General features: G+C 43.7%; 1 protein-coding gene across 1 annotated transcript in view; it reads left to right on the top strand.

The window, feature by feature from the left end:
- The first annotated feature begins 5,823 nt into the window (after positions 1 to 5,823).
- mettl24 (methyltransferase like 24) overlaps positions 5,824 to 12,627 on the top strand; it is a 36,733-nt gene continuing 29,929 nt past the window's right edge. The window contains exon 1 of the mRNA XM_041959200.1: positions 5,824 to 6,563. Coding sequence (XP_041815134.1) covers positions 6,231 to 6,563 — 333 coding nt within the window. The 5' untranslated portion in view covers positions 5,824 to 6,230. The remainder of the gene's footprint in view (positions 6,564 to 12,627) is intronic.

Raw genomic sequence — 12,627 nt, 5'->3', positions numbered from 1 at the left:
ACAAAACATCTGCAAGAGGGAAGACAACACAGTTTCCAAATTAGAAATAAATAAAAAGGCACGGGGGAAAAGAAGAAATGAAACCAAGGATTTGCACCGCTTTCATACACCGTACCATACCTCATTCACATAGTGCTGCACACCTTCAAGAGAAGCTGACCTGTTGATGATTATTGTTAATGTCCAATATGTTAACAACTCCAGAGTTGAAAATAAATGAGGCAGTTTTAGCTTTTTTTGTAATAAAAAGGTGGAATACAGACTGTTTTTACATGTGCTTGCTCATACTCCAGTGTCATAAGATATGAAAGGATAAATCATAGAGTAATGTAGACCCAGAAAGGTTTTTCTTGATAAGATATGTCTTACTCTCTGTAAAATACCAATATTTTTACAGCTTCGTTGGACACAGACACGTGTTTTTTCTAGTTAAGTTGATCATCAGTGATCACGCCTAAGAACTTAACATTGGAAACATATTCAAGTGTATTATTAGCTCTGAGAATGGGGCGAATATGATCTGACATATCATATCAGCACTCTTTTTAACATTAAAGGATCATCAGTATTTTCATCTTTATCTGGAAGAAAAATATTGTCATCGTCGGCACATAAAGTGAAGAGCAAGTCTTTTGATATCAAATTCATCCTTGATGCATATAAAAATACATATATGAGAAATTCAGCACATTAGGCGGTTATCGCTATTAAATGATGAACAGTTGGCAGTTCATTTTCTATTGTTCAACCGATCAATTCATCGATTGGCTCATCTCAAAACGCAGAAACTTCATCCAAACTGAAACGCTGCGTTGCGTTGTGTGTGTCTGTGTGTGTGTGCTTGCATGTGTGTGGAGGGGAGCTCCAAGGGTAAAGGAGACCTTTTCTGACTTTCTTGCTACACAAATTTAGTCATAATATACAAACAGCACCTGTGTGTGTGTGTGCGTGTGTGTGTGTGTGTCAGTGTGCATTTGAATCCATGCAAGTGTGCCCTGCTCTGCTACATTTCTGGTACGACTCGCTCTTGCGTGCACCAGATTTTAGACAAAACATCCCAAAAAGCACAAGCTAAGTCCTGATACGAAAGCCTCTTGAACTCTCTGTGTCTCTATTTCTGCAAGTGCTCCTGTTGCAGCGTATGATTAATAATTGATAAGCGCAGTAGTTGTGGCTGTATTGACTTAGCGTTGCCTTGCCTTGGCTGGATTGAGCAGGACAACACCTACAAACTATGAGTGTTTGCTTTTTGCTCACCATCTGCTCCACTTGCCCCGATGGGAAACAAACATACAGTAGAGGCGAAAGTGAAAAAGACAGTTTAGGACCAGTGTGCAAGCTTTAAAATAAGATGCGGTCTCAGCATGCTTCAGATGTAATATTTAAACACCAACAAATCATTTACATATCATGCAAACGAGTTGCTGGTGTTTAAAGAAGACTTTGGTTTGATCGCCATGAACAACTGGGGGGATCATCAGCCTCTTCTGGCCTCCTCTTGCTTTTTATTTTACAGTCAAACTTAAAAATACAGCACAAAAGGAAGCTGCTTCACGGTGCAAGCAGATGTGGTGGCTGTAAATCAGACAGCGCAGGCGGAGGTGTTGTCTTCCACGTGTATGCCAAGCAGTGGTGTTAAAGATTACAAACTATAAAATCATGTTTGTTTTTGGTAATTATAGTTTTATGGTTTATATAATATGCTATATCGGTAATTAGCTATTAGGAGAGTACACAGTAGGTGAGTTCCTGCCGGCTGGAGTTTGATTCATTTTTGCAGAGCTGTGTTTCTGTCAACTTCAACTTCTTTCTCTCTGCTCACGCTGACCTCTCACCTTCTGTTTGCTGTCCACATCCTTAGTTGTTTTCGAAGGTATTGAGAGGAAACTGATAAAACGTTGAGTCATGTGTCACCGAGGATAAAAGGTGCTTATCGGCCGCTGCAGCTCATGTCCTCTTCTGCTTTCTGTGTTGTGGAGGAAAGAAGCTTAAGCAGATTTGTTAGATGGCCTCTGATATATATATACTCTTGATCAGCCTGTGAATCACAGGAGTTGTGTTTTGGGTTTCTCCTGTGTGTGATCAGATTGTAGTGACAGTGAATGGAGTTTCAAGTGTGTGTTATTCTGGATTTGAGTGCGCATGCATTCTTTTGATCAGGCTTTGTGTACTTTGTGTGTGCGTGTGGTATGTTGGGTCCCAGCAGAGAGCAAACAAACGCTAACGTTCACCTGCTCCTGTCACAACTGGCTGCTTCCTGCCGGGCCAGACCTCAAGGTTGTCCAGGTCTCGGTGTGAGGCCTTTATTTTACTGTCCAGAGTAGCCTATTTCAGTCCAGTTTAATCTAGTTTCACTTGGTGTGTTGCGAAACCCGCATACACCACAGCTTGTCTGTGATTTGTTCATTTTTAACAGGAATGGTCCAATGGGTGCACCCCACTGCACCCACACCACCAACCAACACACACACCCATGTGCACCTCCCAAAGGATGCCTTAGGCATAACATTTCACCGTATTATAGGAATATTATAGGAATACTACAGGCAGCAGTGTGTCTCTATGATCCTCTGACTCCTCTGTGGCAACACGTTGCTACTTGGTGACAGTATTTTATTATATTATATATGTATATATAGAGTATATTTGCTGCAAAATAGTGTATAATTTAACATTTATTCTAAATCATTTTGACAATATTTTAAATCCAAGATTAAACTGACAGAAGTGCACAGCTGAGTGAACAAATTACAACTTCAGCACCACAGGCAGCACCATGGATTCATCAATACACAGCAAAGTTAGGCTGCTGATATTTCTGAGCCATGGTCGGGGACAAAGATTAAAATTTGCAAAAACCTCAGTCAGATAAAGGATCAATGAGTCAGGCAGACTAGACTGACATATTCAATTAAGCAGCCCCTCTGCACTCTCTGCTGCTAAGGGATGGATAGGAGGAATGGCGGGTTAACAAGGGGAATGCATTTTGTTCATTTTACTAACAAGGGGGTGGTTTCTCGCCTTTTTATCTTGAATTTCTCAACCTAAAAAGGAATTTTCTAATCTGGAAACCCAACCTTGCATCTGTTCGTAGCCTATAATCACACATGTGTGCAGTCATTGTCCACTTCTTATTCCCAAGAGCCTCAATTTACTTTGTGTCCTCAAACACATTTTTTTTTGTACTGAATGTTTCGAGCCACGTTACGCCACCTTAAAGATTTTTTCCCCCAACGTGATAAGTCTTTGTTTCCATGAAAATCAAACAGTAGCTAATTTGCAAGTAGCACAACGCCTTTAATGGTATCTGCAGATTGCTAACACAGGGCCTCTCCCTGACCTCTGTGTGACCTTTGCACTGCTAAATAAGGAGGAGTCAGTGGATCAGATTTACACGACCTGCGCTCTCTGGACCTTATTTTGAGAGGAGAGGGAAGAAGAGGAGAGAGGAAAATAACGGCCAGACGTGAATGCATTCCATGTGGCAGCGGATTTTGGCCAAATCCTGACAAATCATTACAATATGTGTAATGCCGTCAACAGAAAGGGAAGAAAATCTCCTGCGTTCAGTCTGAAAAAGCCACAACAGAAACACGGTTTCCCTTTGTGTGCGATACACAGCGTATGAGTCATATTGCGCACAGCAGAAACAGTCATGCATACTCACCTTCAACCACACGTTCAAGTGACGCAGTGCACATGCAGATACATGTAAAAAATACACAGAACCTGAGCTGTGTGATACCTTCGAATGCATCATTGCTCTGCTTAAAGCTCTTTCAGGGTTCTTTCTTTCTGGATTCTTTCATTGCTTCCAGTACTCTTACTAGTCAAAATACAGTTTGACCTACATCACTTCAGGCATTCACAGACTCACTTTCTGTTGTAATCTGTTCCATACAGAGCCGATAAGTACTGATGACTAACCACTGGGTGGCAGTAGAGATTGTCCACAGATCTGGCATCTGTTCCATTCATTACCAAGGCTGTTTTTAATCCCGGAAATATACAAGAAACTACATATGCTTTCCAAATGTTTATCAGTTAAATAAATTCCAAAGCATTCTGTAGCTTATGTTTCTGCACAAGGAAAACTCCTTGCAAACCCGTCTGCAAACTAAAGAAATGCAGATAACAGATCAAGGAGGTTAGAAAGCAATGGCACAAGCCAACTTAGCCGATGCAGCAGGGAGTGAATGGAAAGGGGGAGTAATATATCTGCAGGGCTGATGAGGAAATGAGGTGCAGGTGAAGAAGGGGGTGCGAGGAGGGCCATCTGCAGAGCAGGTGTGTAGATGGGTGGTAAAGTCAGGTGACAGGGAAAGCATCTGGTGGATGGATGGATGGGAAAATGGCAATGAAGGGACCTGTGGAATAGGGAATGTGTCCTGTTTGATTGACTGAATCATTGCTGTTGTCATTTGCCAGCATATTATTCCTGCAGTGTCTATAAAACTGTGTGTTTTAAACCTGGCACATGTTGCCTGCATGCATACAAACCTAGGAAAGCCACATGAAGTGTTGTGTTAATGTTGGGTTTCACACCGTCACTCCAACAAAATGTCACTTTCACAAATGCACGAATGTTCTGATGGATGTTTATTGCCCTCGGAAGCCAAAATGATTGTGAAAGTGATGTGAAAAAGAGTTGAAATCCAATGCATATATCTACATGCTCTCATCAAGGGGGCGCATTATTTCCACTCCAAAGGGGGCAGTAGAGGGCTACTTATAGGCCCATATCTGAAGACAAAAGTTTGTCATTGATTCTAAACAGCAGCCTTATCATTACCCCGCATGTATTCCGATATGTCAGGATGCTCTGTGAAGCCAGGCAAATCCTAATTTCCATCCAAGTGAAACTGTTTTCTCCGTGCAAAAATAATCGGCTTTGGCGGGCCTGATAAATGATGTTGTCCTCCTTCAGTCTTCAGATATCAATAACATATTTAATAAATGGCCGCACAAGAAGGAGCTCTGATTAATAATTTGTTCATAAATAACAGCAGATTTAGTGGTCTTTGGAGGGAAATCGATGATTAAGTTAATGAAGTAACTTGAGAAGACAATGAGGCCGGTGTTGGCTAACAACTTAATTATTTTCAGAATTATTGCCAAAGAAAATAAGACGCAGAAGTTAGTCTCAGCAAGTTGCCAGAGATTTCAAGGACTAACTGTTAGAGGTTATAACAGGATAATTAATTTAGGGATGCATATAGTTCCAACTGGAGGAAACCCTATGTGCTCAAAGAGTGATGATTAAAAGGTTCAAACTTGTTTGTATTAAAGATGAGAACTGCAACCAGCAAAAGGTGAAACATGGCTGGAAACTGATCGATTTAATTAAACAACAATGCATATCCTTCAGCACTGCTACACACCAGAATTTCACTAAAATATTTTTCATATACTCTGAATCTATCGTTTTAATTTAGTAGCAATAAATGATTGTGAATGTGAGAATATAATCCACTCTGCAAATCCAGGCTGAGCCGCCCTGTTCAGTGAGAGAGAGACTTGTTCACTGATGCTAAGGGGGACCTGCATGGGCCCGTAGTGCAGTCCCTGCCCATATCTAGAGTTACACAGTAACCCGAGAGTCTGCGGGGCGGGAGAGGCAACCCGAGGGTGGGAGGAGAGCAACAGAGGGGTGTGTGTGTGTGTGATGTGAGCCTGATAGAAAGAAAAAGAAAGCAAATTAAAGGGGCGTGTGTGTTTGGGGAAAAAGGGGACATGACAGCATGAGGAGGGAGTTCCCAAAGTTTTCAAAGAGGGCGGCACACATTGTACTTGTGAAACTGTTTGCAGAGCCTCATGACACACACACACACACACACACACGCACACACAGAGTAGCATGCACAAAGTCATTCGAGTTGAGATGCAAGCACACACGTGTGTAGCTTTACGAACAGCGGCGTTCTTGACATGTTCGTGGCTCATTAACTCGGGTGTCTTGGTCTAATGGTGGACTTTGGACCTCAGAGAAGAGAAGAGAAGAGAAGAGAAGAGAAGAGAAGAGAAGAGAAGAGAAGAGAAGAGAAAAGAAGAGAAGAGAAGAGAAGAGAAGAGAAGAGAAGAGAAGAGAAGAGAAGAGAAGAGGACAACTCTTTGGCAAGTAGGAGAAGAAGAATGGGATAGAAAAAGCAAAGGGCAAACCAACACTTAGTAGCTGAGGAGATGGACTGAGGCGAGCCAGAGGGACAGAGAGGGCAAAACAGTGGCCGGACATGGGCAGAGAGCGACTCACCCGGGGACTGCTGCTGCGTTTGGCCGTCCTGCTCACTGCCGTGTGCGTGTGCATTCATGTTTACCTGGAGACGGCTTGGCGGGGAGCACCTGCAGCCCCGGCGCCAGGACGTCCCACCAAGCCCAGTCAGAGCTGGGGCCGGCAGAGCAGGACCAAGCAGGTCTCTGCAGGAGCAGAGGGGCAGGACAGGAGCATTAAAAGGAGAATTTCCTATGTTCGAACGCTAAAGAAGGATGGCCCAGCTAGGAAGAGGGATGAGGACAGAGAGGACCCCTCGCCGCCATGCTGCCCACCTCCCCACCCACGCAGAAAGGTATGTTTAATATTCCAACAACTTCCGAGCACTTAATTGCTGCGATTAAGATTCTTGTAAGGTTATCTGATCCTGAATCAGTGTGGCAGGAGACAGAGCACTCCATCTCTGCAAGTCACTGGCTTAAAGCTCAGTAATCCCAGGAGGGTGATGAAGGAAGAACTGGCAGCAGAATCAATGCATGTTCAATAAGCCTGGGAAATGCCTTGAAAGTTGAGAGAGGGAGTTTGTCGCCGGGGTTTTTTAGCAGCACAAAGCTGCCTGCGTTTATTTCTCTCTTTTTGTTTTGATAGATGTGTACAATTTAAACAGGTGCAGCTTCCGCCCGAACCACAAATCAAGCTCACAAACACTCCGCCTTCGGCTGTTTCTGTGTCGGATGCAAATCCACACAGAGTCGACCGACAAAGATCCATTCAGGCGCGGCGTTAATCGGAGCAAACGCGGCAATTCACGTACGCAAACACACACATGCACCCACTCCAGAGGCTTGACCTCTGACCTGTGAAGGGTGTGTTAAAGCGCCGGCTTAACTAAACTCCCACTTCGCTCTCTCTGTGTCTCTTCGTGCCTTTTATTTTTCCCCTTTGATTCATCTCAGCTATTTGCTCGAGCCTTTATTTTGTCATTTGATCTCTCCGTCCGTCATCTCCCTTTTGTTACCTTTCACTTCCATTTTCCCTCAACACCCCCCCCTCTCTCTCTCCCACACACACACACACTCAGCAAATCTCTTTCCTTAATCTTGCTTTCTTCTCTCTTCCAGTCCCCTATTGTCTCCCTCTGTTCCGAGTTTCTGTTACTTTGGGTTAAGACATGCTCGTTCGCTTTTGTCTTTAAATCTTTAATGAGCTAAGCCAACTAGAGACTGAGGAGCCGCGTTTTAAATGCCATGAAAATCACTGCAGGGCTATTATGCCACACCAAGAGACGGGCACTCGAGCGCCATCAATATTACATACCACCATATGCTCGCTCTCCCTTATTCCTAACAACAAGAATTTGTCACATACGAAGCCCTGGAGGGGCCCTGATGAAATTTCTGTGTCATACGCTGCTGCCGTTTAACTCCCCTTCTTAACACCTCCTCTCCTTTTTTTTTTCTTGCTGTAGGCTCTCATCTCCAAGATCAGTGTTGCTCTTTCGCTCTGTCATGTTACCTTGCCCCCCCCGTTCATCGCACGCTCATCCTCCCCCTTGCTTTTTCATCTCCCCTGTCTGTCTCAATTTAAAACTTCAGTCTCGCCTCCCACTTCTAACCCATATTCCTCTCAGTTTTTCTCCCTACCTTCAACCTCCCTCTCTCTCTCTTTCCTCAGCACATATTCGTGCATCGCAGATGAAATAATGGGATGGGAGGCAGAGCCGTTGCTGACCACGATGAATAGCAATGGAGGAACTTAAGAGAGTATTCCTATAGATTAGACGCTCAGTTATTATTGGCCAAGAAAAATTGCCTTTTAGCCAATGGCCTGCACAGGCTGGTGTTTTCCTCAAACACTCTGTAGCTTTGTACAGCCTTCATGCCATTCTGAGCCCTCACTGATTTAAGAATATCTGCATCACATCGATGGCTTTGTTTAGAATAGCCTGAGCCGGTATTCATCGAGTGCTACTGCTGTTAAAATGAGAGCCCGCGGGCCCCCTCCCACACGGGGTGCTCGGCATTTAAAAGGCACTGCATCAGTTTAGGCCAAAAGTGATTTAAGACGTCGCATTTAGTGTTATTTTGCACTTCTGTTACCCTGCCATGGTGCTTGTTAACCAGAGCGTACGTGCTTCTGCTGTCAACGGATCCTGGAATGATCTAAGTGTTGTGGTGCTGCAGAGCATAAACAGAAGATGTTAGCTGCACCTCACTATTATCTATTCATGAGCCGCTGTGAATCCGACTCAAAGCGGCGAAGCATTTTGCGACAGATGCGAGAACATCAACAGAGTCCGATCTTCTTCCATTCATCTCATGTAGAACGTTTGCATTTGTTTGAATTGTGAAATTAAACAAGATGAATACGAAAAGTTCAAACTCTCTCGTTTATTGCCAAATATTGGAGCTGAAGTTGAACTGCAGAGAGAACCAGAGAGGCTAAAAGAACAAACAAACAAGCACGGTTAGAAAAAACCCACAGCACTAAATAAACCAAATGAAAAAAGTTCCAAAGCTCAACCTGACTCTCAACTACCCAAAAAATAAAAATACAATAGAGCTTCAGAGTTTTTTTTTAACTTTGAAAACGGCATTCAACAAAAAAATAATTCTCACCTGAGGGTCCACAGCTGTTCTGGAGCTTTTCATCATATCACATGGGCTTCATCAGCAGATGGAGTTCACAGTTTCCAGTGAGTTTAAAACACTGCGCTTCTTGTTTGACGTTCTACTGATTTTTCATGTAAATCAGCAGATCACGAACTACCTCATGAATATACACATTTTACAGTTTCGTATCATGTATTAACACATGGCAAATCAAACTAACGTGTAAACATCATGAATGATCCAGACACCGAACATCAGTAATGCAAAAAGTTCCAGTCCCAAAGCACCGAACTTCATACCGAATCTTACTTTTGTGTTTAAATATTAAACACTGCTGTGTGAGGTTGAGCTGTTGGTGATGGTGGAATGAGATATTTGTGATATATGAGATATATGTTTTAATCTTCATGTTTAGTAACGTTGGCTGAGCGCACCTCCGCTTATTGTTTGGACTAGCATAGAATCGACCTCACAGCCGTAATTGATCGTTCGCTTAATATAATGCACCACTTTGGTTGAGGCAAACACTAAAAACATCATCTGAATCATGTCTCTTTACTCTGCTGGAAATGCTGATGAGGCTTGTCGCCTATTTTTGACGTAATATGTTGCCGGCGCCAGTGCGCTCTGACTGCACCGCACCAGTTTCTTTTTCGCTCTACCTGGTCGACTGATGACATTTTTACGGCGTGCCAACAATGGCGAGGTGACACGTCTTCACAAACACCAGCTGCTCTGCTTTCGTCGCTCCGGTCTGAAAATGCAGAAAGTTAAAGGTTTTTCAGCTTTGAGGCTTTGATTCTGAAAAGGCAAAGGTCTTTTCAAAACCCATACAAGAAGCTGCTCTGCGGATACTGTAGGTGACAAGACAGACAAACTCTTTCTCCCTTAATAACGTGTGTGTGTGCGTGTGTGTGTGTGTGTGTGTGTGGCAGCCTAAGGGTCTGTTTTAGTAATAACCAACCTAAAGGAAATCTAATCTCTGAGCTGTCAGGCATCCACAGACTGTACACTCACACACATCCTCTTTAAACATTTACCTCTCGCGGGCTTCCTCCCCCGCTGGGAAAAGAGGAGAGGGACGGGTTGGTAAATTATAGACAGACAGAATGTGTTTGGCCAAAGAACAGCAGCAGGGATGAAGGGAGAGAGAGGAATATAGAGAAGAGCAGACACAGCATCCACTGATGACTCAGCCTCCTGACTTTTACACAGTAATAAACAGACTGCTGCCCTTAAGTCACAGTGACACACACACACACACACACACACACACACACAATACATTCACACGCCGACACATTTCTATCTCTGCAGCTGAAATCTAAAAGCTCTGAAAAAGACAAGTAGCCGCCGGCGTCTCGGAAAGTCACCACAAGTCACCGGATGACGCCATTCGCTAATTTGCATGACCCTGCTTCCCACACTCACCTCCCAGTCCTTGATGGGAGAGGAAGTGCGCCTGCGACCCCAGGTTGGATGAGTGAAGAGAGTTACAGCAATTCTGAATCCTTTCTGAAGATAAATATCCAATTAAACGCCTCATAACAAAGAGTCTGCAGCCATGCTATCGGCTGCGCTCAGGCACAGCGGCGCTTTGAGCTAAAAAGCATGCTGACAGTGACAATGCTATTGTTCTGATGACTGGAAAGGTAGTTATTGAGCTTAAGGGGTGGGGTTACAGTTAGTCACCAACAAAAAAAACAGTTATTGATGTGTTGTGCCCCCTAGGCTGCCTTGCAAATGTTGCTCACTGGTAACCGAGGACATGAGTATAGACAGTGCAGGGAGTGTGGCTACGCCTGGGCCCGTTGGGGAGAGATGGTCGCTGCAGAGACAGCAAACCCTCCAGCAAAATGGAACCGGCCCTTGCAAGTGGCTCTGATTGACCGTCCCAAGCTACTCCTGCATTCAAAGAACTCGCTTTAAATTTGAAATGGTGCCATTCGCTCCCAAGTCACCGTCGCTAATGTTGTGCCAGCTGTCAATGGTCGGAAAATACCTTCAAACCGCAGGCTGGCTGCACAACATTTTGTTTTCTATTTTTAACGATGTTAAATACAGAATACGCAACAGCTTTATGAAACCTCAGCCAATCACAAAAGTTATACAATGAATTCATAAGAGGATACAAATTATTATGTCAAAGGTCATGGCAGTCCTTTTGATAGTTGTTGAGAATGACCAATCAACAGACCATCCTTGCCATCCCTTGAGTCATGATGCTAGCGTAGCTGCAAATAAGCACTTGGTCAAGATGCCAGCTCTGCGCTGCCAACTTTTCAATTTAGTTCGGCGTGAGATTTGGTATCGGTGGAGACGTTGGGAGGGTGTTTTATAAGCGGGCCTTCTGTCATCACTCGAAGTCATCACTCATTCAACCACTGGGAATGTGGTTTAAAATGGTCAGCAGAAAAAGTCCCACTGTTAAAGCGTTCTTAGAATGCATTCTTAAAAGCCAACCTAATAATCAGTCAGTGAGGAATACTGGGGGTCGTCTCCCCAGAAATCTGTTCCTTTCAGAGACGGTTTTCCTGCATTCTAGTGGACTTAAGGTGTAATGTTGTTGCCAGATTGTGGAGCTGGGAGGACAGGGTGGAAGAGGGCATCGAAGAATTGGACTATTGGGAGAATCTGGAGCAGAGTTGTATGAAAAGTAAAAAGTAAAATGAGAAATAGAAGAGAGGGAGAGAGTTGTTGGCGGAATATTAGCGGATTTGTCAAATTTTTCTTACTTATTATGTCAGAGGCGCTTAAACACACATTTAAAGGCAATTCATCTTTAGAGGCTCTGGAAGCTAAATTAAGCAATTCACAGATGGAGCTGTATAATAAATAAGAGCGGGGATAAACACCAATGCATGATGAACTATTGCATCATGCATTCATTAGAGGATGGCCTGTCGAGCCTGTCTGCTGGACTTTAGCTAGCCTAAATGATTTGTTGCAGCCAAGCTCTCATTTGCTTTGGTGTTTAGATGTCAGTCGAGTTCAACCATCAGAACTGTCCATGAAATGAGAGTTGTGCATGTGGAGACTGTCAACACGCTGAAATTTGTGATGTCAGAGCGTATAAAAAGTGTCGATTGCAACGGTTAATGCGCGAGAGTTTCTTTTGCTGCTAAGGGTTTTTGTGAATTTCGCCTAATCCCAAGCAAGGGTCCGGCATGTTGTAGAGATTGCGATTTCCTCGGAGACATAAATAAACGTGACTCCACTGACGACCAGAATCCTTTGTGTTGTTTTAATGTTATGCGACTTCCTGCCTCCCGTCTCAGAGCCTTGAAGCAGCTGAGATGGGCAGCCGATTCTGTATAATGATGCAACGTTCAGTAGGTTAATATCCAATCATATAAAGCCAGGTTAAACACTATCATTACATCGTTTGCTTACTGTGTTGTTCTGCATCAGCAAAGCATGGACTGCACCAAACATAGCGGCAGGAACCATCTTGACCTAGCAGTGAACTGCAACAAGTGTCTTATTACTCCTCGTATGGTCAAACAACTTCAAAGTCTGCAACTTTCCTCGCCAGTGAAAACAGTCCTGGAAGAGGAAATTAGTGCTTTGAGTAAAAATTGAGACGAGGCTATCCTTAAATTGCAAACAGCATGTTCCCATAAATCCAGCTGCTTCCTGTCAGAAAAGGAGAACATTGATATTCACTGCTGCTCCTCCTGCCCGGTGCCACTCTGCAAGCATTTCTTTTCTCTTACTTTCCTGAAGACAATTTGTTCAGTTAGCAGCAAGCAAGTGATTTGTTCTTAAGTCACTCCTCCCATCACCTCCCACTGAATGAACCCAAAC

The sequence above is a fragment of the Chelmon rostratus genome, chromosome 18, assembly GCF_017976325.1.
Source record: "Chelmon rostratus isolate fCheRos1 chromosome 18, fCheRos1.pri, whole genome shotgun sequence".
Lineage (NCBI taxonomy): Eukaryota > Metazoa > Chordata > Actinopteri > Chaetodontiformes > Chaetodontidae > Chelmon > Chelmon rostratus.
The sequence above is the reverse complement of the archived record's forward strand: the minus strand, read 5'-3'. Positions and strand labels throughout refer to the sequence as shown.